The sequence below is a fragment of the Ranitomeya variabilis genome, chromosome 4, assembly GCF_051348905.1.
Source record: "Ranitomeya variabilis isolate aRanVar5 chromosome 4, aRanVar5.hap1, whole genome shotgun sequence".
NCBI classification, from domain to species: domain Eukaryota; kingdom Metazoa; phylum Chordata; class Amphibia; order Anura; family Dendrobatidae; genus Ranitomeya; species Ranitomeya variabilis.
In genome coordinates, this window is record NC_135235.1 from 624,820,970 (window position 1) to 624,845,163 (window position 24,194).

The following is a 24,194-nucleotide window of genomic DNA, read 5'->3' on the forward strand; positions in this document are numbered from 1 at the left end:
CAGTTCTGGGGAAAAAATTGGAATTTCCAATGAATGATGAAAACTTCCTTGAATGCTGCAATAAAAAAATAAATTATAATAAAAAAATCATCTTTGGAAACGGGAACTTAAACCTGTTCCAAAGCTAGTGGTATAAAAATGCTGGTCAAAAATATTTTTTATTAAATATAAAAACTTAAAAAAAATTGGATTCTGTGTAGCCTGGAGCAGCAAGACAATGTTATTTGTAACCTAGATATCAAAGATGACCCAATACCTCTGTATACGAAGTTAAAGCGGTTTTCCACTTCTAGGACAAATCCTTCTCAATTTGAATGTTTGGCCCCATTAAAATAAAAACTACAATACTCACCTCCCGTTTCGCCGCAGGGCTCACGTGATGTCTCCACTTCGTGTGAACCTCAGGAACGCGAGTGCTGATACCGCTGGAATGGGAGATGAGTATAGGTGTTTTTATTTTAGCGGAGGCAAACATTTAGATCGATAAGGAGTTGGCATAGTACTGGACAACCCCTTTAAGAAAAGAGAAAACATCGTGAAACTGGTTTTATTTTATACATATTTTATTTTTATGTATTTTTTTTTATATATATAAAAAGAAGACAACTTTTAGAGCATTGACTCTTGGAGGAGGGGAAAGCTATGGTTTAGGTCCTGTTGGTGTTACCACAGATGTGTACGCACAGATACAATATAGTAATTGGCAGGATTATCACATGTTCAGACACAACATAGGAGGGCATTGCCCCACGTGAAATTCATAGACTGTACACGCCGAAATGCTAAAAAGTTGACGTTATATTTTCAGCGGTGCATAATCGTAAAGTCTTGGGTGTTCCATTGACGTGTTGCATACATGGTTGGTAGCTCTGTACAACGATACGGTTTTACACGGATAAACATGGTGCCACTACGGTGAAAAATTGTGCATAAGAACCTCCATAGGTAACACATACAGGGTGGTAAAATATTGAATTTGGAAAAGGGAAAAAAATTGTTCGAAATTCACCCAAAATTTGCAAGTTTCTTCAGTTTCAACGTAACCGCGATGACCAATTTTGTAGCGTGTTTTGAACAGTTTTCATAGATTCCAGAAGAGTTTTGTCCACAGTCCTTTTTGTTTTTGAGGAATTCTATGCTAATTTTCATTTACTTTTCCCGTAAGTCCAGTATGATGAGGAAGGGAACAGTTGAAGGGAATTTTACAATTTTAATCTGAATTATTTATTTGTTCCAATGGGCAAATTCACAATTCTTACACTGACAAATTTTACCAAAATTTGGTAAGTTTGTTCACAAACATAAAAAAATTCCATAATTAAAAAAACAAAATAAAATAAAATACAGTTTTCTATATATTGTTCAACCATTGCTTGAGAGAAAATGTAAACATTTCAGTGTGACAGGAAAAATATATAGAAAATTGGAGATGATAGCGAGGACGATGAACTCTTTTTCTAACTATTTACATATATTTTTTGGAAAATACGGCCCGATAAAGCAATATTTTTCCCTTTCTTTACAATTATACATTAGAATCTTATATAGATAACAAATACATATATACATTATTCAATATCTTTCCTATAATAGACCATAAACACCTTACCTCATACACTCACGCATACACAAGCAAAAAAAAAAAAAATTATATAGCAATTTCTCCATAGATATCTATATATAGTATTTTTTTTTTAGAAAATATTTTCCTTTTAACGAATCCCATCATCCAGGCCTTAGAAACCTCACATTATGATATAGGTAACTCATTTTTGAATAATCTTTGTAGGTAATCTATTATAAAATAAAAAATGTACAGGCAGCATTTTATTTTTCACATATAGTATAAATGCCACATTTTTTCTAATGTAAAATGGGTAAAAAAAAATCATTTTATTAATGTTTGTAAAGTTTAATTAAAACCTAAATTTGAAAAATAAAAAAATTATGTAATATAGGTAAACCAATTACATGGTTAGGGTTTATTTTATTTACTTTTTTAGTTTTTTTATATCCAGTTTCGCTTCTGAAAATTACATGGATATTTAATAAATAATTTGGCACTGCTGTTGGCTCCACTAATTTTTTGGAAAATTTTAATTATAATGGTAGTTCTTTTTTAGACTTTTTAAATGCCAAATTGAAAATTAAAATCTGTAAATTTTTTTTTTTTTTTTTTATTTGTGGGAAAATAAAAATCAGGAAATACAGTTTTGAGCATACTCCATGCAAAAAAAGAGCACAGAATACTAGATGAACACAATTGGACACCCTTAGAAAATTAGTAAAACTTCGTCCTTGAGTTTTTGAAAATTTTAAAACTATATTTCAGCAAGTGAAACATAAAAAAAGTTTTAAACTCCGTCCATATCAACCAATGAGAATTTTCTTTTTATCTATTTCTATATGGACTGAAATTTGTAATTTGGCTTATATTTCTCCAGAACTTTTTTAATATACGGGTGGAAATAAGTTAGATGTTTTCAGGCAGCATTGTTTTATATTTTGAATTAGGTTTAAAGACTTTGGGAACTTTTATAAATATACAGTGGTAAGTAGGTGTCTTTTGACTCAAAATTTTTTCACATTTTTAATTATGCTCCAGATTTTTGAGAAGTGTTTTTATTGTACAGGCCTTAAAATAAGGTGTCACCTGACACATTTTTTTAATATTTTTGTTTAGGCTTACATTTTTTGTGTTTTTGTTTTTTAATATGCAGGGATGAAACAAGTGTCTGTCTACTGGCACCATTTTTATTTTAGCTATTTCTGTAGAGATATTTATAGCAGTTTTTTTGAATGTGCTTGGAAACCCTAAGTCAAACAACACAGCGTAACCAAAAATATCAACTACAAAAACAAAAATCGCTCCCACATAGGTCGTAAGGCTATAAAGGATCATGGCCTTACGCCGGTTTCACAGATCCGACAATCACGGTCTGAGTATGGACGGGCCTTGGGTCGACTGACCCAAACGCAACAGCCTTGTATTCCTCATATGTGCCTATGAGGCTGTTGAGCTTTCGTGAGAAGTAGAGTTGGTATATCTGAGTACGGACCGGCCTTGGGTCGACTGACTCAAACCCAACAGCCTTGTATTCCTCATATGTGCCTATGAGGCTGTTGAGCATGGGTCAGGAGTTGAGTTGGTACATCTGAGTACGGACCGGCCTTGGGTCGACTGACCCAAACCCAACAGCCTTGTATTCCTCATATGTGCCTATGAGGCTGTTGAGCATGGGTCAGGAGTAGAGTTGGTACATCTGAGTACGGACCGGCCTTGGGTCGACTGACCCAAACCCAACAGCCTTGTATTCCTCATATGTGCCTATGAGGCTGTTGAGCATGGGTCAGGAGTAGAGTTGGTACATCTGAGTACGGACCCGCCTTGGGTCGACTGACCCAAACGCACCAGCCTTGTATTCCTCATATGTGCCTATGAGGCTGTTGAGCATGGGTCAGGAGTAGAGTCGGTACATCTGAGTACGGACCGGCCTTGGGTCGATTGACCCGAATGCACCAGCCTTGTATTCCTCATATGTGCCTATGATGCTTTTGAGCTTGGGTCAGGAGTAGAGTTGATACATCTGAGTACGGACCGGCCTTGGGTCGACTGACCCAAACGCAACAGCCTTGTATTCCTCATATGTGCCTATGAGGCTGTTGAGTTTGGGTCAAGAGTAGAGTTGGTACGAATTGATTCGCAGGACCCAGATCCATCAGCCATGGTGGCAATCTTTGGCGGCTGGATGGGAGCCGTGAGAAGTGCCTCTTGCCTGATGGCATCTGAGGCTCTTCTTTTGATGAGCCAGCCCAGAATGATGGCACAAGGGAGTCACATTTCAATAATGGCCACAGATGCTGCCAGATAACAGGTGGTTCTCTTAGCTCCCGTCTTACACTCACAGATTACTGTCATGGCTGATGGACCGGGTTGCACACCAACTCTAGTCAAGAAACCAGCTAACATTGCGGTCCACACTTGGAACATGAATTATGGATGTGTGAAACCAGTCATACACTGCAGCATTTATAAGGAAACTTTTCTAGAAAGACTGCCAATGGGCTGGGACTGGTGACTGTCACATGTACTAGGATTTCAAAAGGGAAATTTTTTTTTCTAGTGTCCATATTTTTTTTTCTCATTGGGAAATTTAATATTTGTAGCCCTATCGGACAAAGCCTGAAGGAAGATAGTAAAAAAAATAAATATCCTGGAACAAAGGCAGACAAGGGCTCATATACAGATTGGCACAAGTTTGGCTGTTGATCGCAGTGGGCACAAATTGAACTTAATGTCAGAGGGCCGTGCTCTCCGAGTCTTCATCTGATTCCGTCCTGCCTTCGGCGGCGCGCCTCTGCTGTTCCTGTTTCATGGCATCACGTTTCAAGGCAGTATCGATTTCAATGAGAATAGATGGAATGTCAAAATGGATGATATCTGGAAAAGCAATGAGCAGGATGTTGAGTATTAGTAATATATTAGTCTCAATTTTGTTACTCAGCTGCTGAATTTTCGGATGCATGATTTTTAAATTTTTTTATTTATGTGGTTACAATGCATACAGTACTGTGTAAACCACAAGGTTAAGTGGCCTTTAATTTCGGTTGACTTGTCCACAATTTTGACAGCCTCTTTCTCTATCCCTAACATAAAAAAGTATTTCTTAACTGAATGCACAATTTCACTAAACAAGCTTAGCTTTACGTTACTTGTTCAAGGCTGTTTTCACACAGGGTGTTTTTGTTGCAGCAATTTTTTATTCCTTTTCGGGGGGGGAAAAAAATAATTGTTTAAAAAAGACTGCAGCAAATGCAACCCAAATACCGTTCATTTTGCTCAAGGGTGTAAACATTTTTGGTACCCTTCTAGTAAAGTAAGAAAAACCCACAATGCTCACTGAAAATTACTTTTGGCAGTTTCAAATAATTTCAATTATAAAATTCCTGAATATCAACTAACAAGAATCAGATTTTCCTGTGGCTCAACAGAAAAAAAAAATAATGAAAATGGACTTAGTAAAAATGATAGTTCCTCTAGAAAAAAAAAGTATAATAATTGGACCATAGGGACTTGTGAAACTATGGTGTGTCCTGCAATTAGCATCACAAGTGTCTACAAACTTGTAATCAGTCAGCCTATTGATAGGGTGAAAAGTAGTCATTGTGCTGTTTGGTATCATTGTGTGTACCACACTGAGCATGGAGCAAAGAAAGCTAAGGGGAGAGTGGTCTTAGGAGATTAGAAATAAATTTACAGACAAACGTGTTTAAAGGTAAAGGCTATAAGACCATCTTCTACAGCTTGATGTTCCTGTTACAACAGTTGCGCATGTTATTCAGATGTTTAAGGTTTATGGGACTGGCGACGACCTCCCTAGACATGGCCGCAAGAGGAAACTTGAAGCAAACTATGAATGGTAACCAAAGAGCCCAGAACAAAGTCCAATGAGATTAGAGGTCATCAGTGTCAAATCGCACCATCCATCACTATTTTGGCCAAAGTGGACTTCATGGCAGATGACCGAGGAGGAAACCAGTCTTGAAAGCAAATCTCAAAACAGCGAGACCAGAGTTTGCCATCACATGCAGGGATTGCCTGTTTGTTATGCTGTCCCTACAAGTGTTGCGACTGTCGAACAGCCACGAGACATACGGCGGTGGGCACTCAAACATATTATACGAGCACGCCGAAGACATTCAGTTAGCACCTGAGCATGCGGATAACGCCTTATCCGAGCACATCCGCTCATCACTAGTCGTCATATCTGAGACAGTGGGAGCAGTTTGCTCACAAGGAGAAGCCAGAGTACTGGTGGATGGATGCAGAGGTCTCACTGAGACTTACAGAAATCGTTTGTTTGCAGTGATTGCCTCAAAAGGTTGTGAAACAAAATATTAAATTCAGGGCATAATCATCTTGTCCAGGCCAAGGTCATATGTTTTTTTTTTTTGTTTTTTTTTACTGTTGAACCAAAAAAAAGCCAAGTCTGATTCACATTATTGATATATAGTAAATTTACAATGAACATTTTTTGTCAATTTCATCTTATTTCAGTGACCATTGTAGGTTTTCCTTACTTTACCAAAAGGTACCAACAATTCTGTCCATGTGTGTATAATGTCCACAGTGATTAAAGTACATTTGCCCAAGTCCATCTATAAATTTTATGACCGGAAATAAAAAACCTTCCAGCCTTTACCCTTGTTACCCGAAAGAAATTGGAAAAGTCATAAGATATGGCCACCAACAACAACTCTACCATGCTGCAATAAGTCTACAACTTCACATCTAACCCCAACCAACCTGTCCTCTCACAGTCCTAATATGTTTATATCATATACTTATATTTTTATTTGTGAAAAAAAAACTATAATTTAAATACTATATTTTAAACTTTTTTCCCCCTAATTCCCCTAATCTACTCCCTAATTTTTTTCCCTAGTTTCCCTAATCTACTCCTTTTGGGAGGATACTTATGGCTTTCCATTTGGTGGAAATTGAGCAGATATTTTTTGATTTTGTATGTGTTCTATGTGTAGGGGCGATAGGGCAGGACAAAAATATTCTATTTTAAACTTTTTGTTTATCTCCAAAATGTTCCCTTTAATTCTGCCATGTGTAATGTGGTCATACATAAAATTATCGGCATTGATGTTGCTACATCATACTTAAAGGGGTTGTTCACTACTTTAACAATGATGACCTATCCTTAAGAAAATTCATTGATGTCTGATCGGTGGGGGTGCGACACTCGGCACCCCTGCCCATCAGCTGTTCCCTTTGTCGGCGGCAGACTGAACTGCTCAGTTTCGGAGCTGCGCAGCCCTGTCGAGGGAATAGTGGCCATGGCTGGGTACTACACATGCAGTACCTGGCTGCGGCCACTATAGAGCTGATGGAGCTGTGCAGCGCCATAACTGAGCAGGTCTGGCCGCCACCGATACAGGGTGCAGCTGATCGGCAGGGCTGCTGAGTGTCGCACCCTTATCGATGAGACATTAATGACCTATCCTAATGGTAGGCCATCAAATTTTAAAGTAGTGGACACCTCTTTACTCTCCTAAGTGCATGCAGCCACTGCGCATATGTGATAATCACTCGTGTACAGAGCAAACATGACTGCCAAAAATTGTCAGCAGGGGCAACTTTTGGATTCCCGAGGTAGCAACTATTCTATACATTATAAGTAAATTTTAGTACATGAGAACCTGAGTCAAAAGAAGACAAATTATTTGCAGCAGGCAAAAAATGGGTTAAAAAAAGTTTGTATGAATTTTTTTTTTTTCCACTTAATTTTTGTAAAAATAAATATGTTCACAGAAACAGGGATGGCAATGCCTGCATGTTCCCTGGATGCCGCTGCATACAGATAAGGCCTGTTAAATTGCAGTTACTATTACTGATCCATGTAAAGTTACCGAGCATGTATTACCATAACTTTTTATTAAAGGGGTTGGCCGGGGTTAGATAAACATAACTGCCTTCTTCTAAAAACAGCACCACACCTGTCCACAAGATTGTGGTATTGCAGCTGAAGTGAATATAGCTGAGCTGTAATACCACACACAACCTGCGGACAGTTGGGGCACTGTTTGTTTAGAAAAAAAGCCACCATGTTTTTCTCATCATGCATAGCCCCTTTTAAGACCCTACAATTAAAGCTCCTGTTGTGTGTTAATACCACTAACACCACAGAAATAATTAAACTCCAACCAACACAACACCAAAAAGACCCAGACATCTAAGTCACCGACACGTCTAACTAGACAAAGCCTTCAACAAGCAACGGAACGAGCAAAACGTCTGGAAACAAAGGGTAGAACGTTTCAGATCGTCTCAGTAGGGTCCTTGCAATGGTGGACATTTTTTTTTTCTTCTAGGCAAGCGTTAAGAGAGACCAAGCCATGCAGTTTTTGTTTGTTTTTTTGGCTTGCAGACTCATGCGAAGACTGCTGCCGGTAGGAGAGTTAGTGCCAGGGTCGTACATACAGCCGTCCAGAGTTCTTGGTCGTTAAAGGCAAGCCTTCTTGAAAATGAACATGCCATGGTGTAAAGCGGTGCCTTGTATGATCGTGAAGTTACAGTGATGGGCAGCAGATTGCATGTTCATTTTCAAAAGGTCTCATGGGAAAAATAACTAAAGAAATGTTGGCATGGGGAATCTAAGAGACAGCTATGCATAGAAGCATTGACTGAACACGGGGAGATAGGCAGCAGTGATGGGCAACCAAATCCGGCTATGGAGCGGGCATCTGGGTTCTTTTGTATAGATGAGGGATGCCCTCTAACACAAGCACAACAGACCCAAAATCTACCTGCGGAGGGCCAAGAGTGACTATACCTAGACACTGCTCCTGCTACTGAGCTTGGAGGCTCTTAGCCCAAATTTTTGGTGGATTTTTTTCTTTGGTAACTGTGGGTTTTTGTCCAGATTTATACCATGACACAATTTTTCTTCACTGATCTTGAGTTATCTCCTATAGTCGAGTCACATCCAGAGATGCCTTAAAATGTTGATGTTTGGCATTGGTAATAGACTATGGTTATCTCCACTCCATAGATTGATGAGAGAATTTTTGGCCAAAAGACTCCTTTTGCTCACAACTATTCTTCCATCTCCCTATACCAATTTTCTAGATCTCCTGTGGGAAAAAAAGGATTAGGCCTGTTGAATCCAACATGTTTGATCCTTCTTTGCAGTCAGGGAAAGTCGGGATATCCCAATAGATATTAGTCAGTGGTTATGGTTGACTTTGTGTAGTCACCTTAAAGAGTTACCATTGTTTTAACTTTTATTTCATAAATCAATAGGGCACATGAAAATAAGAAATATTGTAATATATCTTATCAGAGCATTCTGATTCTTTCTCCTCCTGGACTGATCATTCACTCTCAATTCTTGGGTAAAATCTGTCTTTAGGGAATACAGACTTAGCATTACTGAGATAAGAGATTGGTGCTCATAATGTTCTATGGAGAACTGTAACTGTCTTTTCAGGAGAACTTGCAGCAGAAAGTCTGTGTCTGCCTCTAGCTCCTCCCTCCTTCATAGAAGCTGACAGTTGATGCTTTAAAAATTCTATGGAGATGGGAGGAGCTAGCAGCCGACATAGACATTCTGCTGCAAGTTCTCCTGAAATGACAGTTACATTTCTCCATAGAACGTTATGAGCACCAACTGTCATCTATCTCAGTAATGGGAAAGTCTTTATTCACCAAAGACAGAATTTACCTGAGAATTTTGAGAATAAAATATCAGTCCAGAACCAGATTTCTAATAATAAAAGATATTATAAAGTTTCCTATTTTCACATGTACTATTAATTTAAGAAAAAAATATAAACAATTCTTTCCTTGCTTAGCTGTAACAGTCGTCTTCGCTTTGGATGTGACTGGAGTATAAGACATGATGTAACTCAACATTATATGCAAATTTTAACTGAGAAATTATGTGAAAAATTGGAGCTTTTTTATATTTGAGATAAAATAAAAATGAGATGGAACTATGATGATCTGTGCATGTGTTAGAGAGAACGTGATGACAAAAATGGTTGGCACAGTTTTACATTTTGGTTGCTCAAGACTACTGGTAGCATATGGTCAAGGTGTGAAATGGTTGGAGCTCCAGCTTACCAGGAGATTCCCCCTCACACATATCCAACACAGCGCCACTCACGTCAAACGGCTGCGAGGAAACGGGAAGGGAGAACGAGGGGAGACAGAGGGAACACAACATAAAAAGAAAACAAAAAAACAATAAACAAAACGCTTAGTGCTATAGTTGGTGGGAGATGGACAGTGAAATAAATGGGCATTTTAAAAAAAAAAATTATAAAATTATTTATATTAAAAAAAAAAAAAAAAAGTTGGCATTTTATTTTCTCCCTTAAATTAAAAACAATTATTACATCTGGTTGTGAAAAAAAATGGTATTAGATATAAATGTATAGTGGGAGACACATGCCATTGAGGACTACTTACCTGTAGACATACTATCTCCAGGAGACAGGCCATCTAAGATACTGTTCTCTGAAGACTGAGGACTGGAAGCAGACTGACTTGTGGGAGGCTGTGGAGGGGGGAGTGAGGGTCTCTGTCTTGGTTTGGGAGTAGGACGGGATTTTGTTAAAGTGCTGGTCACTGGAGGAGGAGACGCTAGGTTCGGTGTCAAAGCGAGAGAACCTTGGTAGCTGAGTCCATAGGGTGAAGGGGTGCTAGGAGGGGTTGGGGAAAGACTGATGGGAGAAGGTTGACCCGTTGACTGATCTGAAACTGCCCCTGTCTGAGTGTACGTGATTTTAGGTGGAACAGGCGCTAGTTTCTTAGACACTATGGACAGAAAAAAAAATAAAAATAAAAGGATTGTTACATGAGGTCAACATTGTCCATTCACAACGGCATGATTGTATTGGGTCTGTATGGAGAGGACCACCTTACATCATCCTCTCCCGCTACCTACCAAGCTTCATCTCAAATGTACCTTTCCTAAGAGAATGAGGACTTTGCTCTGTCGATAGCTGGTTCAGCCCCATTCCGCCTGCAGACACCATATGACCAGTGCTAGGACTTCCCTTTGGCCCAGATACAGGAGAAAGCTCCTTCCCCTTCAATGTACTGCAAAATAAAATGTCAAGCTTCGTAAAAAGAGATACTCGGAATTAGAGTGAATTATCTTCGGACAAAGTACAAATGATCAAGTGAAATTTTTTTTTAAAACATCTCAAAGGGGTTTTCCAGGCTTGAGATTAATGAAATCCTTAGGACAGGTCACCAGTATCAAATTGCTGGGGATCCAACTCCCTGCATCCTCACCGATCCGCTGCTTTGAGCTCAGATATAAACAGTGAACAGAATAGCAAAGGTCCTTTACTGTGTTGTAGCCGTTGACCATTTGAAGGGAAGAGGAGTTGAACTGCAGTACCTAAGAATGGCCACAATTTAGTTGCTCTGGTTTTGTTCAATGTTTATATCCGGTCTCTGCCAAAGCTGATAATAGCGGATTGATATCGGTTTCGGGTTTCGGCACCTAAACATTTTTATATTGATGATCTTTCTTAAAAATAGGTCATCAATATCTTAAGCTTAGAAAACCCATTTAATTACTTACTCTATGAATCTAAGAAAGACTGGTTCTAAAATGAAATGTTTAATTTTTCAACATTTTTTTCCAATAAGAATGGAAATGTCTGGTAGACTTCTATTAACATTAGTGATGAGCGAATATACTCGTTACTCGAGATTTCTCGAGCACGCTCGGGTGTCCTCCGAGTATTTTTTAGTGCTCGTAAATTTAGTTTTTCATGCCGCCGCTGAATGATTTACATCTGTTAGCCATCATAAGTACATGTGGGGGTTCCCTAGCAACCAGGCAACCCCCACATGTACTTATGCTGGCTAACAGATGTAAATCATTCAGCTGCGGCAATAAAAGCTAAATCTCCGAGCACTAAAAAATACTCGGAGGACCCCCGAGCATGCTCAAGAAATCTCGAGTAACGAGTATATTCGCTCATCACTAATTAACATACAATAAGTTTGGAGAAAATATTTATAATGTTTTGTAAAGTCTACAGCTCCACAGATTGAGTAACTAATGAAAACTTTGTTTTTTGTTTTTTTTTGCACATGACTATTTTTCTTGAAGGGAGTGTTGTCCCTTAGATTTCTGAATATAAACTAATAGGCACAATGGCAGCAAGATAAGAAATCCCTCTTCCTTTTTCTACAGACTGTCACCAGGTCAAAAGTGTTAAGTCTTTGGTCTTAGTTTATTTGCACGGCTCCACTGAGTAGATATGGGCCTTTTTGTTTGTTATTTTATGGTTTTTACCAAGTTGCTCAAAGGATTCTTGAGGGCGTATCTCTAGGCTGCTTTGCATTATTGCCCTAGGAGCACCACCCATTTGGTAAAGTACATAAAATGTAGCACTAAATGTCAAGGCCCGCCCATAGCACTGTAACCATATGGAGGATTTAAACAAAAAACAAGAACATAATGCACAGGTGAACAGCGGAAATAAGACACTTTTGACCTGGTGAAAGGTCCTCTTTTAAGGCTGAAGAGCATCCGCAAAGGGGAGGAGAAGAGGAAGCAAGTTATCTTGCAGCCCCTTTAGGCCAGTTTTACACATCTGACATTCATGGTCAGAGTGTGAGATTGGTCACGGGTCTACTGGTCCAAATATGAAGCTTTTGAATTTGGGTTAGAAGACCCATGGCCAGTCCGGACATTGTGGTCCACACTCAGTGAATGTCGGATTTGTGAAATCGGCCTTACTGTCGCTTTGTGGGACTACTTCATAGGTGTGATTGCACCTTCTAGTTATTCAATTATTTTAACTAGTATCCCCATTGTCACTATAGTGAATACCTTAAAAAAGGCACTCCAGGGAACCTTACTCCCATACTCGCTTACGAAAAGAAAACTTGTCATAGGGGAACACAAAGCAAATCTATAATTCGGTCATGCATTATTGAGAATTGATTTAGATTTTAACACTATTGTAGAATAGGCCATTTGTATAATGTCCTGTCAAAGCCGAACTTGTGGGATCAATTGTGCCTACTAAATGGCCATGTTAAAGAGACTGTTCTTTTTTTGGTTACATGGTTCTTCGACAAATAAGTTGATTGTTGGAACACATAGTCATCGGCAGAGAATCTGGCAGCAAGTGTTACATTTTCCTGCAGTGCCACCACAGGACATACGAAGCATTGTATATTACACTGGGTAAAACATGGTCATGGTCGTAATGAGTCCTCCAGTGACAGAGACTCTTTATGTAGTTGTTTACTGTTCAAGGTAATTAAGGCTCTAAACTCCCTTTTTCTATGTAACATAAAAATGGTGTTAGTATTTAAAAATTAATTTAATAAGCCAGGAAATCTCTAAGTGCCGATCAGCGAATCATGAGAAGAAACCTCTTAGTCTTTTGTTGGCCATACTGCAGAACCTTTGGGGAGACCTTGACCAGTCTTGGAAGAGAAACCTTGTTTAAAAACCTATTTTAACCTAGTTTTAGGAATATAGTGGTAATAGTACACATGAAGTATTATATGGGAAGACAAATTCCTCTGTAAATCCATATGCAGGCTACAAGCTACCACCTATAAAACAACCATTGTAAAGAAAGTCTTCAGTCGGCTAAAGTAGAAATTCTAAACTCTCCACTGAAGGTAAGAACTCCTTTTTTATAAACCGCTTTAGGAAATTCTGAATTAATAATGATGGTCCTCTGTCCAGGATCCTAATCGCTTGGTCAGAGTAGAAGCAGGTACCAAGAGCGTCTCCTGGTCTGAAGGACCTGTCTTGTCGTGCTCTCGGAGGTGAATTGACACTGTGAAATGTGTAATTTCACCTTCGGTGGCGCTGCAGAGAAATTGAGCACTTACTGCAAGACTTTCCCACAGATCACATCTTATCACTGACTGGATTCAGGAGGTAGATCATTTGTAATCCGCTTATTGTCAAGCAACCATTCTAACAAGCAGGCTTTTTCCAAGTGGAGAACTTGAGGACTTGATGCCAGGTCAATAGTCACCAGTTTTTGCTCTTATTTTATTCCCACTGTTCCAAAGTAGTTTGCTGTTTGATTTTTTTTAAACTCCATCATATGACTCTAGAAATATGGGCCTTTTTATTTGCTGCAAATTTTTATGGTCTTTACGAGGAGGCATGGCATACAGAATCCTCTGGGGCGTGTATTTAGGCTACTCTGCATAATTACCCTATCAGCAATGTCCCCTTGGACCATAAAAAAAAAATCACTTAATAAAAAGGCCCATTTCTCTGGAACTGTATAAAAAAAACATACTCTGGGGAGAAGCCAGAATACAATTAGAGGAAAAACTGTCCGCTTTTCGCCTACAGGCAGGTTTTATTTAAAGTAATTTAAAGTCTAAAGATGAAAGGTTTATAAATTAGTCTTGTAACAAGATGACTCTATACTAGACACTTTGACCAAAGGACTGCCACAAAAGATTTTTTGTAGCTTGGTCAATTCGTCTACTTGTCACTCGATTGTATCTAACTTTGGTCAATTCGAATACTTGACACCCGCTTTTATGCAATCTACTTAAAACTAGAGATAATGTTAATTTGGGCCAATTTCTCTACTTGCAACTCAATTTTTTGAAGACCAGGAAAAAATGATCATAAAGTAACTTAGAATCTTGTACCTACAGGGTCCTCAAAAAGTTCTCGAATGGAATATATTCACAGGTGAAAGACTCCAAGATTCTGCACTATTTCTCAATTTTTAGAATGTTTTACTTTTTTCTTTTTTTTTTACATTTTTCTATTTTAGAATAAGAGGTTGGCATCCATCTTGATAGAGCTGACTCATGCAGCGGCCTCATTTTGTCCCCTTAGTAGTGAAATTTATTTCCTTCATACGTGGTGGATATTTTAAGCATCACAAGGCCCTCGAGGGGAATTTGCTGCAGCCTTAAAATGAAGCCACCGAAAAACTGCTGAATTCATCTCGGCTGTTTGGATGATTACTTGGCAATGCGTATATTTTTTTTTTCTTTGTTAAGCAAGTCTTTAAATGCAACATCCTTTTTCCCATGGAGCTGCAGTTTTTACAATGACATATATCAAACCTGTATTGAATTACCTAGTCAGCTTGGTTCCCTTGTCTCGAGCACAGGAACAGCTGAGCCACGGGGGAGAGGCTGACATAGTGGGAAGGTTAGGTGTACCAGATGGGTCGGGTTTGGTTAGGACGAGTGGGGTTTTGATGTAGAGGGGTGAAACATTAGGCTCAGAAGCGTGAGGTTCAGTGAGGGAGCTTTGCTTAGTGAGGTGTAAAAAGCAAGGTTTCGGGTTTGAGTTTATGTCAAGCTTTGGAGGGGAAGGAGGCAAAGTTTGGCTGTACCCAGACCACCGAAAGGTTGAGGTGGCATCAGGCCTGGCAGATGGTGGAGCTTTTGGAGGGTGAGGATGGAGGAGGGTAGGGTGCTGTGAGCTTGGGTATGAAAGGGGTCTGTCTTCTTCAGGGGAAGGGTAGTTGTAACAGGTATCCGACCACTGGGGCGAAATCTCATCTCCGCTGTACTCGATGAAGGGGAAAGGGGCGGAGGTAAAGGAACACAGGAACAACAAAAAAAATAAAAAAATAAAAAGAAAGAAACAGAAGACAAGAGCAAAAATGTTTGTACACGGAAGAACCCAACAAGAGAGTAAAAAGTGGTCATGAAGTGTGAAACGCGTTAGGATGGTGAGGAGGTTTATAAAAAAAAATTTGCATGGAAAGCCATTCGCTCTGCAGGAATCGTAAAGTGCGTATGATGTCATGTCAAGGTCAGCGACAGATGAGAGCACAGACGGTCACAAACACAGATATGACTCTAGTTGAGCAAATGGAACAAAGTCACGAGACATGCAATTCACTTTTCACACGACACATGAATACGGACACGGCACATATGCAGGGGTTCTTTTTATGTTCAGTTTTTGCCAATTTTGAGCAATGGTTGATATTGTAAGTAATTGGTTTTATGTAGTTAATAGATGGATTATTACATAGAAAGAGATTATTACATAGAAAGAGATGAATTCTAGAAAACTTATACTAAAAAGCTCCAAATCACACAGTATAAATCTACATATAATGCTGTACAAATACTTCCAGAGCTGTATTCATAATTCTGATGGTTTCCTGTTAGCTCATAGGGTGTACAAGGTCACATTTCTTTACTTCTGTATCTGCAAACTGAGTATTGGTCTGCATGCAACCTAGAGCTGTAGGCTATGCCAAAAAGAATCGTGAGCGCATCTCTGCTGGTTAATGAAACTCAAAAGTTAGGAAAAATTAAGTAAAGTTTTGTCAAATTGATTTTTCATATGGTTAGAAAGAGATGCTAACCCATGGTGCCCTATGTTTAAAGGGGTATTTTCACAACTTAGTTATCCCCTATCCATAAGACGTGAATGCTGGGGGTCCGACCGCCATAACTGTCAGAAATAGCAGTGCGCTGTTCTTGGCAGTTCCATAGGCAAAGGCTGAGCATGAGCATGTCAGGACCATTCATTTGTTAGGAACTCGGAGGGTCTGACTTCTATGGATAGAGGATAGCCTTAAATTTCGGGAATACCCCTTTAACAACTTTATCCCACCAAAAATGGCTATAAATGTTTTTGCAATCCAGAAAGAAAAAGAAATAAAGAAATTTAGTAGGATAAAATTACAGGAAGGTGTATGCTAACCCACAAATCAAAGGAATAGGAGGGTGAAACCACAATACTACGTTACACAGTTAGCTAAATAGCAATCCTAGACAATGACGGGAACTAGATCTTATCCTCTGAATGATAGGAATAGGATTTGTGTTTTTTTCCTATTGGTTGTTACCTTTTTTGGGGGATTTTTTTTTTAATTTGGGATTTTTTTTAACATTATTATACTGTAATTTTAAGATATGCGTGAACGATCCCTGATTGCAGTGAAATATTAGGATACATTTTTGGGCGAGATCGCTACGGAACGCCGCGATAATGGACCCAACAATAATAATGGAGCCATCCACAACCTGTCTCCTCCTTACATCTGTGACCTCATCTCCCGGTACTTTCCTACACGCAACCTCCGATCCGCACAAGATCTCCTTCTCTACTCCCCTCTTATCTCCTCTTCCCACAATCGTATACAAGATTTCTCTCGCGTATCACCCCTACTCTGGAACCCTCTACCACAACACATCAGACTCTCGCCCACCATCGAAACCTTCAAAAAGAATCTGAAGACCCACCTCTTCCGACAAGCCTACAACCTGCAGTAACCACCGATCAACCAACCGCTGCACGATCAGCTCTATCCTCACCTACTGTATTCTCACCCATCCCTTGTAGATTGTGAGCCCTCGCGGGCAGGGTCCTCACTCCTCCTGTACCAGTTATGACTTGTATTGTTCAAGATTATTGTACTTGTTTTTATTATGTATACCCCTCCTCACTTGTAAAGCGCCATGGAATAAATGGCGCTATAACAATAAATAATAATAATAATAATAATAACTAAAAAGGAGACAAAAAGAATATTTGGAGGGATGAAGAAACTAAATGCCCTTTATTACTGGTCCCGGTGGTTCTCCAATTTTTCTAAAGTGACTTTTAGCAATCAGCTCCTCGTATCTCAGCTTCTTAGGACCACTGTGACTTTAACATAACAAGTGGGATATAGGAAAGATCTTAAATCAGTTGTACTAATTGATAAAGCCCCCAATGTGCTGATAAGGGGGAAGGGGGCTAGAAAGAGAGCTCTGGATGAGTCACATAGTTCCTTTCATAAGGTTTAAAGGAAGCTATAGCACTCAATACTAAACCCCTATTGCGGCATAAAATTTAAAGGGATTCTCCATGGCTTTCAAATCTCTTGATCTGTTCTTAGGATAGGTAATCAATATCCGATCACTGAGGATCCAACTCCCAGTACACCCGCTGATTAAAGGGGCCACAGCATACAGGAAGTGACACAGCTCCATACACTGCGTAGTGGCCATGAATGGTATTGCAAGCTCTCTCCTGTACAGCCCCACTGATTTTATATTGATTACTTATTTTAAAGTGGTTGGGGACTTTTTTTTCTTTCTTAAGTGCATGTATTTGAGGCTAAAAATAATTTTTGCAATTGGGTTTAAACATTTTACACCGTTAGCCTTCTACACAGCCTCTGTGTTACACTATTACTAACTGCAGAATGAGTTAACTTACAATCCATCAGTGCGCTCGCTATCACTGACTTGAACTCTGTTGTATGCCTCTATCTAAGCTCCTCTCTCCTCTCTACTGTATGGCCAGAGAAACACATTAAAGCTGAATGTGCAGGAACAAAAAAACGCCTGTAAAAGCCAAAATGGAGCAAAATATTTAATAAAACTCAACTGCAAAAATGATTTTTAACCACAAATGCATGCATTTAAAAAATAATCAAAATTGTCCTTATTTAAGGTGGACAACTCTGTGAATGTCCACTCCTGAACAGGATTTAAAAGGAAAACCAAAAAAAAGAAAACCTAAAACAGGTACAAATTTATTTTTATCAGGTTTATTTCTGCATACTGGTGAACTCAGTAATAAGATGGTATGCAGTGAGTTCCACCACTAGAGGGTGCACACTGCATACTGGTGAACTCAGTAATAAGATGGTATGCAGTGAGTTCCACCACTAGAGGGTGCACACTGCATACTGGTGAACTCAGTAATAAGATGGTATGCAGTGAGTTCCACCACTAGAGGGTGCACACTGCATACTGGTGAACTCAGTAATAAGATGGTATGCAGTGAGTTCCACCACTAGAGGGTGCACACTGCATACTGGTGAACTCGGTAATAAGATTGTATGCAGCGAGTTCCACCACTAGAGGGTGCATACTGGTGAACTCAGTAATAAGATGGTATGCAGTGAATTCCACCACTAGAGGGTGCACACTGCATACTGGTGAACTCAGTAATAAGATGGTATACAGTGAGTTCCACCACTAGAGGGTGCACACTGCATACTGGTGAACTCAGTAATAAGATGGTATGCAGTGAGTTCCACCACTAGAGGGTGCACACTGCATACTGGTGAACTCAGTAATAAGATGGTATGCAGTGAGTTCCACCACTAGAGGGTGCACACTGCATACTGGTGAACTCGGTAATAAGATTGTATGCAGCGAGTTCCACCACTAGAGGGTGCACCCAGCATCCTGATGAACTCAGTAAGGTTTAATGCAATGAGCTCCACCACTAGAAGGTGCACACTGCATACTGATGAACTCAGTAATAAGATGGTATGCAGTGAATTTCACCACTAGAGGGAGCACACTGCATACTGATGAACTCAATAAGGCTTTATGCAATGAGCTCCACCTCTAGAGGGTGCACACTGCATACTGATAACTCAGTAATAAAATTGTATGCAGCGAGTTCCACCACTAGAGCGTGCACACTGCATACGCATGAACTCAGTAATAAGACTGTATGCAGTGAGTTCCACCACTAGAGGGTGCACCCAGCATCCTGATGAACTCAGTAAGGTTTTATGCAATGAGATCCACCACTATAAGGTGCACGCTGCATACTGATGAACTCAGTAATAAGGCTGTATACAGTGAACTTCACCACTAAAGGGAGCACACTGATGAACTCAATAAGGCTTTATGCAATGAGCTCCACCACTAGAGGAAGCACACTGCATACTGAGGAACTCAATAATGCTTTTTATGCAGTGAGCTCCACACTGGTGGGAGCACACTGCATACTTATGAACTCAGAAAGGCTTTATGGAATGAGCTCCACCACTAGATGGTGCACTGCATACTGGTGAACTCAGTAATAAGATGGTATACAGTGAGTTCCACCACTAGAGGGTGCACACTGCATACTGGTGAACTCAGTAATAAGATGGTATGCAGTGAGTTCCACCACTAGAGGGTGCACACTGCATACTGGTGAACTCAGTAATAAGATGGTATGCAGTGAGTTCCACCACTAGAGGGTGCATACTGGTGAACTCAGTAATAAGATGGTATGCAGTGAATTCCACCACTAGAGGGTGCACACTGCATACTGGTGAACTCAGTAATAAGATGGTATGCAGTGAGTTCCACCACTAGAGGGTGCATACTGGTGAACTCAGTAATAAGATGGTATGAAGTGAGTTCCACCACTAGAGGGAGCACCCTGCATACTGATGAACTGAATACGGTTTTATGCAATGATCTCCACCACTAGAAGGTGCACACTGCATACTGATGAACTCAGTAATTAGATTGTATGCAGTGAGTTCCACCACTAGAGGGATCACACTGCATACTTATGAACTCAGTAAGGCTTTAGGAAATGAGCTCCACCACTAGAGGGTGCACACTGCATAATGATGAACTCAATAAGGTTTTAAGCAATGAGCTCCACTACTACAGGGAGCACACTGCATACTGATGAACTGAATAAGGTTTTATTCAATGAGCTCCACCACTAGAGGGAGCACACTGCATAGTGATGATCTCAATAATGCTTTATGCAATGAGCTCCACCACTAGAGGGAGCACACTGCATACTGATGAACTCAATAAGGTTTTATGCAATGCATTCCACCACTAGAGCAAGCATACTGTATACTTATGAACTCAGTAAGGCTTTATGGAATGAGCTCCACCACTAGAGGGTGCGTATTGCATAAAGATGGACTCAGTAAAGCTTTATGCAATGGGCTCCACCACTAGAGGGACCCCACTTCATACTGATGAACTCAATAAGGCTTTATGCAATGAGCTCCACCACTAGAGGGTGCACACTGCACACTGATGAACTTAGTAATAAGATTGTATGCAGTGAGCTCCAGCTCTAGAAAGTGCAAACTGCATATCTCAATAAGGCTTTATGCAGTGAGCTGCACACTGGTGGGAGAACACTGCATACTTATGAACTCAGTAAGGCTTTATGAAATGATCTCCTCCACTAGAAGGTGCACACTGCATACTGATGAACTCAATAATAAGGATGTATGTAGTGACCTCCACCACTAGAGGGAGCACAGTTCATACTGATGAACTCGGTAATATAAGGTTGTATGTAGTGAGCTCCACCACTAGAGGGAGCACACTGCATACTGATGAACTCAGTAATAAGGCTGTATGCAGTGAGCTCCCTCTAGTGGTAACTGTAAACTATATAAAGAATTAGAGGTTAGTTTTGTTAGATGGGACAGGTATGGAGTGACAATAGTAGGGGGAAGGTTGAGCTAAATCTGATGTGCCTAAGAATGTCAATCAATCCATGAAATAGATATTGATAATTAAAAAGAAGCCATACAGCAGCGTTAGACCATGAGTCAGCCACAAAGCAGATGAGTGAGGCGTCAAATCAGGGGCCACACGTATGCCAAAGCTGAATGGTATTGCTTAACGTGCAGGCCGCTTTTAGGTCGGAAATAAGGGAGAAGCCTCCTTTGAGGTCAACACTCATAAAAATGCCAGCCCTCTATATTAATACACTATGTCAAGTCCTTAATATGGTAGGGTCTCATATTACTACTACGAGGGTCTTCTCACTGCTGAAAGAACATAAGACATAGCTCAATTTCGGAGTTCCCAAAATAGGCACTCCAAAACCACATTTGGCTCTCGAATCCCCTATATTTGGTTACGGGAGCTGTATTATGGATCTATAATAAATCGGTAATATAGTCATGGGAATTAGGTGAAGAAAAGCTCGGTGCAGACACTGAACAAGCATGGCCTGCAAAGAGACATTAATAGTTGTATAAGATTAGAAAAAAAAATGATTTTTTTTTTTAGAACCAGTGCCACCCTTGTTGGCAGGATGTGTCTGGTATTACACCTATCTGAAAAAAGAAAACTGAAGACAGGTTGGTTGAACAGTGCTATAAATCTACACTATAGATCGATCTAATTTCTATTTTAGGGGCAAAAGAGACTTTCGAGGTGAAGGACATCAATATATGGGGGAAATTTATGTTTTTTTCTCCCTCAAGTTGCAAAGGGGGAAAAATAAGTAAAATTTTATCAAAAGTTGACAAAAAAATGGATAAAAAGGGGTCATACAACTGCGGAATGAGTTGAGAAAAAATAAAAAGAACCTAAAAGCGGTCTTAGGAGAGAGAAGGGAACATTACTGGGGTTGGGTTGGCTCAAAGCAAAGCTATGGTGATGTTGGTTGGTTGAAATCTTACCTTGTCCTCTCGGGACCTAGCTGGGAGCCGCTACTGGGAGGAGTGGGGGAGGGAGACTCTACGGACAAGTCAGGATTTGGTGACTGAGGAGTGGCTGCGGTATCGAGCGGAGGAGGAGCAGGGGGTTGAATGGCGGGCGGGGTGGAGGGGCCTTTGCGGACTAAGGAAGAACCGCGGCGGGCAACCCAAGAGGTGTCCATCACCCTGACGCCCATGCTATGGGGGGAATACAAAGACATCTGCTTACCAACTCTACAAGGGAGGTTAAAGAAAGAGAGAGACTGAGCCAATAACACAATAACAACAGGCTCCCCCAATAGGAGGAGAACAGAGGATAAACAGAAGCAAAAAATAAGGTTAAATTAAAACATATACATCACACTGAAGGACATTAACCACCTTAATAAAAAGAGCAATTACATAGTATTCAAAAGGACTTTAAAACCCATCACTCATGGCACACACTCTCTGTCGGAGGTACAGATTGACACCTATGGCCCTTGTTTAAGGCCAGTTTTAAAATGGGGATCTACATACTCCTTCTTACTTATCAGCTACATAGCAATAAAACTCATCAAGAGCAAGTGGTATAGGCAATGGTTTCCCCAGACATAAATCCTACCTTTCATACAATTTTTGTTTGACAGGAAAGTGGTAAGAAGCAAAGACATAAAACATGGCATAAAAAAACATAACACAAGCAGACAAGTCAATAACAGCTACAGACAATACTGTTAGTAAAATGTCTACATAACCAATGACCAAAGCATCGGGGCATACTGATGTGGCTGTACAACCAGCCTTACCATAGTGGGCACCAACACTGTGCAAGGGTCAACTCTTTAGACCCCTGGCCATCTAGCCATTGGTGATCAACACAATAGTTTTCAATCCGCTCTTTCACCAGGTCATTTTTTACCCCCCGATATGACCATGATTAACTCATGCTTTGGTCAAACCTATAAGAATAGGCAGTTGGGATCTTCCAAACATAATCTACGGGACATTTTATGGCAAATTAACAGAATACAGGCTGCTAATTAGGGCAGCATTTAGTCTGTCAATACTGTAATCTGGAGGGCCACCACGAACAGTAAGGGCTGATCTAAGGAGGTATATGGTCTCGGAAGAGGAAAGGACAAACACACAAGAGACATTGATGAAGGTGCTACATGGAAAATTAAGTACGGGTGAGAGACATGCACATAGTGAAGGACTGAGGGGACTGTGGAACAAGAGTCACACATCACGCGTTTTGGGGGAAGACATCCGGGAGATACATCTTACCTCTGAATTTTCCTAAGGCTGCATGGACAAAAATACAAAAAATGTTAGAGAGGAGTGAGGCCTGGGGCAAATGACGGGACCCATCTTTTGTTATAGGGAGACATGGATGGGGAATAATTGTCAGAAACTGTTTTTTGGTTGAGTGTGTACTAGACAATGTCCTATGTGATAGGTCTTGCAACACATACCGGCAATGGTGAGCTGTCCGTGCATGCGCAGTGTTCCCCATTCACTTCTATGGGAGTTCCAAAAAATAGTTATGAATGCGCCATATTTCGGAACTCTTGTAAAGGTGAATTAAGAGAGCCAAGTATGACCAGCTCCCGCACAATTACCGGTGAGGATATCATATGATATGCCATAAATGTCCGAGGTGGGAATACCTTTTTAGGTACAACTCCCTGAAAACATTTTACTTACCTGATCTTAAGTCACATCATGTCTTATACTCCACTGACCTCCAGAGCTGCGTTTAGAGTTCTGCTGGGCATCACTTAAGGCCCCGTCTCACATAGCGAGATCGCTAGCGAGATCGCTGCTGAGTCACAAGTTTTGTGACGCAACAGCGACCTCAGTAGCGATCTCGCTATGTGTGACACGTACCAGCGATCAGGCCCCTGCTGTGAGATCGCTGGTCGTGTCGGAATGGCCTGGACCTTTTTTTGGTCGTTGAGGTCCCGCTGACATCGCTGAATCGGTGTGTGTGACACCGATCCAGCGATGTCTTCACTGGTAACCAGGGTAAACATCGGGTTACTAAGCGCAGGGCCGCACTTAGTAACCCGATGTTTACCCTGGTTACCATCGTAAATGTAAAAAAAAAAAAACAGTACATACTCAGATTCCGGTGTCCGTCAGGTCCCTTGCCGTCCGCTTCCCGCACTGACTGACTGCCGGCCGTAAAGTGAAAGTACAGCACAGCGGTGACGTCACCGCTCTGCTGTTAGGGCCGGCGCTCAGTCAGTGCAGGAAGCGGACGCCGGGGGACGCAAAGGGGAGTATGTAGTGTTTGTTATTTTACATTTTACACTGGTAACCAGGGTAAACATCGGGTTACTAAGCGCGGCCCTGCGCTTAGTAACCCGATGTTTACCCTGGTTACCCGGGGACCTCGGCATAGTTGGTCGCTGGAGAGCGGTCTGTGTGACAGCTCCCCAGCGACCACACAGCGACTAAACAGCGACGCTGCAGCGATCGGCATCGTTGTCTGTATCGCTGCAGCG

At 40.5% G+C, this 24,194-nt stretch overlaps 1 protein-coding gene across 3 annotated transcripts in view; it reads right to left on the reverse strand.

Moving 5' to 3' along the window:
• Positions 1 to 2,734: 2,734 nt before the first annotated feature.
• Positions 2,735 to 24,194, reverse strand: part of ARHGAP44 (Rho GTPase activating protein 44) — a 126,616-nt gene continuing 105,156 nt past the window's right edge. Inside the window, exons 17-23 of one of the 3 annotated variants that reach the window (XM_077253560.1) lie at positions 22,972 to 22,989; positions 21,685 to 21,936; positions 14,623 to 15,057; positions 10,485 to 10,618; positions 9,986 to 10,333; positions 3,154 to 4,441; positions 2,735 to 3,047 (exon numbers count right to left, since the gene is read on the reverse strand). In XM_077253560.1, the coding sequence (XP_077109675.1) occupies positions 4,299 to 4,441; positions 9,986 to 10,333; positions 10,485 to 10,618; positions 14,623 to 15,057; positions 21,685 to 21,936; positions 22,972 to 22,989 (1,330 nt within the window). In that variant the 3' untranslated portion in view covers positions 2,735 to 3,047; positions 3,154 to 4,298. Of the gene's footprint in view, positions 4,442 to 9,985; positions 10,334 to 10,484; positions 10,619 to 14,622; positions 15,058 to 21,684; positions 21,937 to 22,971; positions 22,990 to 24,194 lie in introns of all 3 variants that reach the window. The other 2 variants (XM_077253562.1, XM_077253561.1) reach the window with 2 other exon arrangements.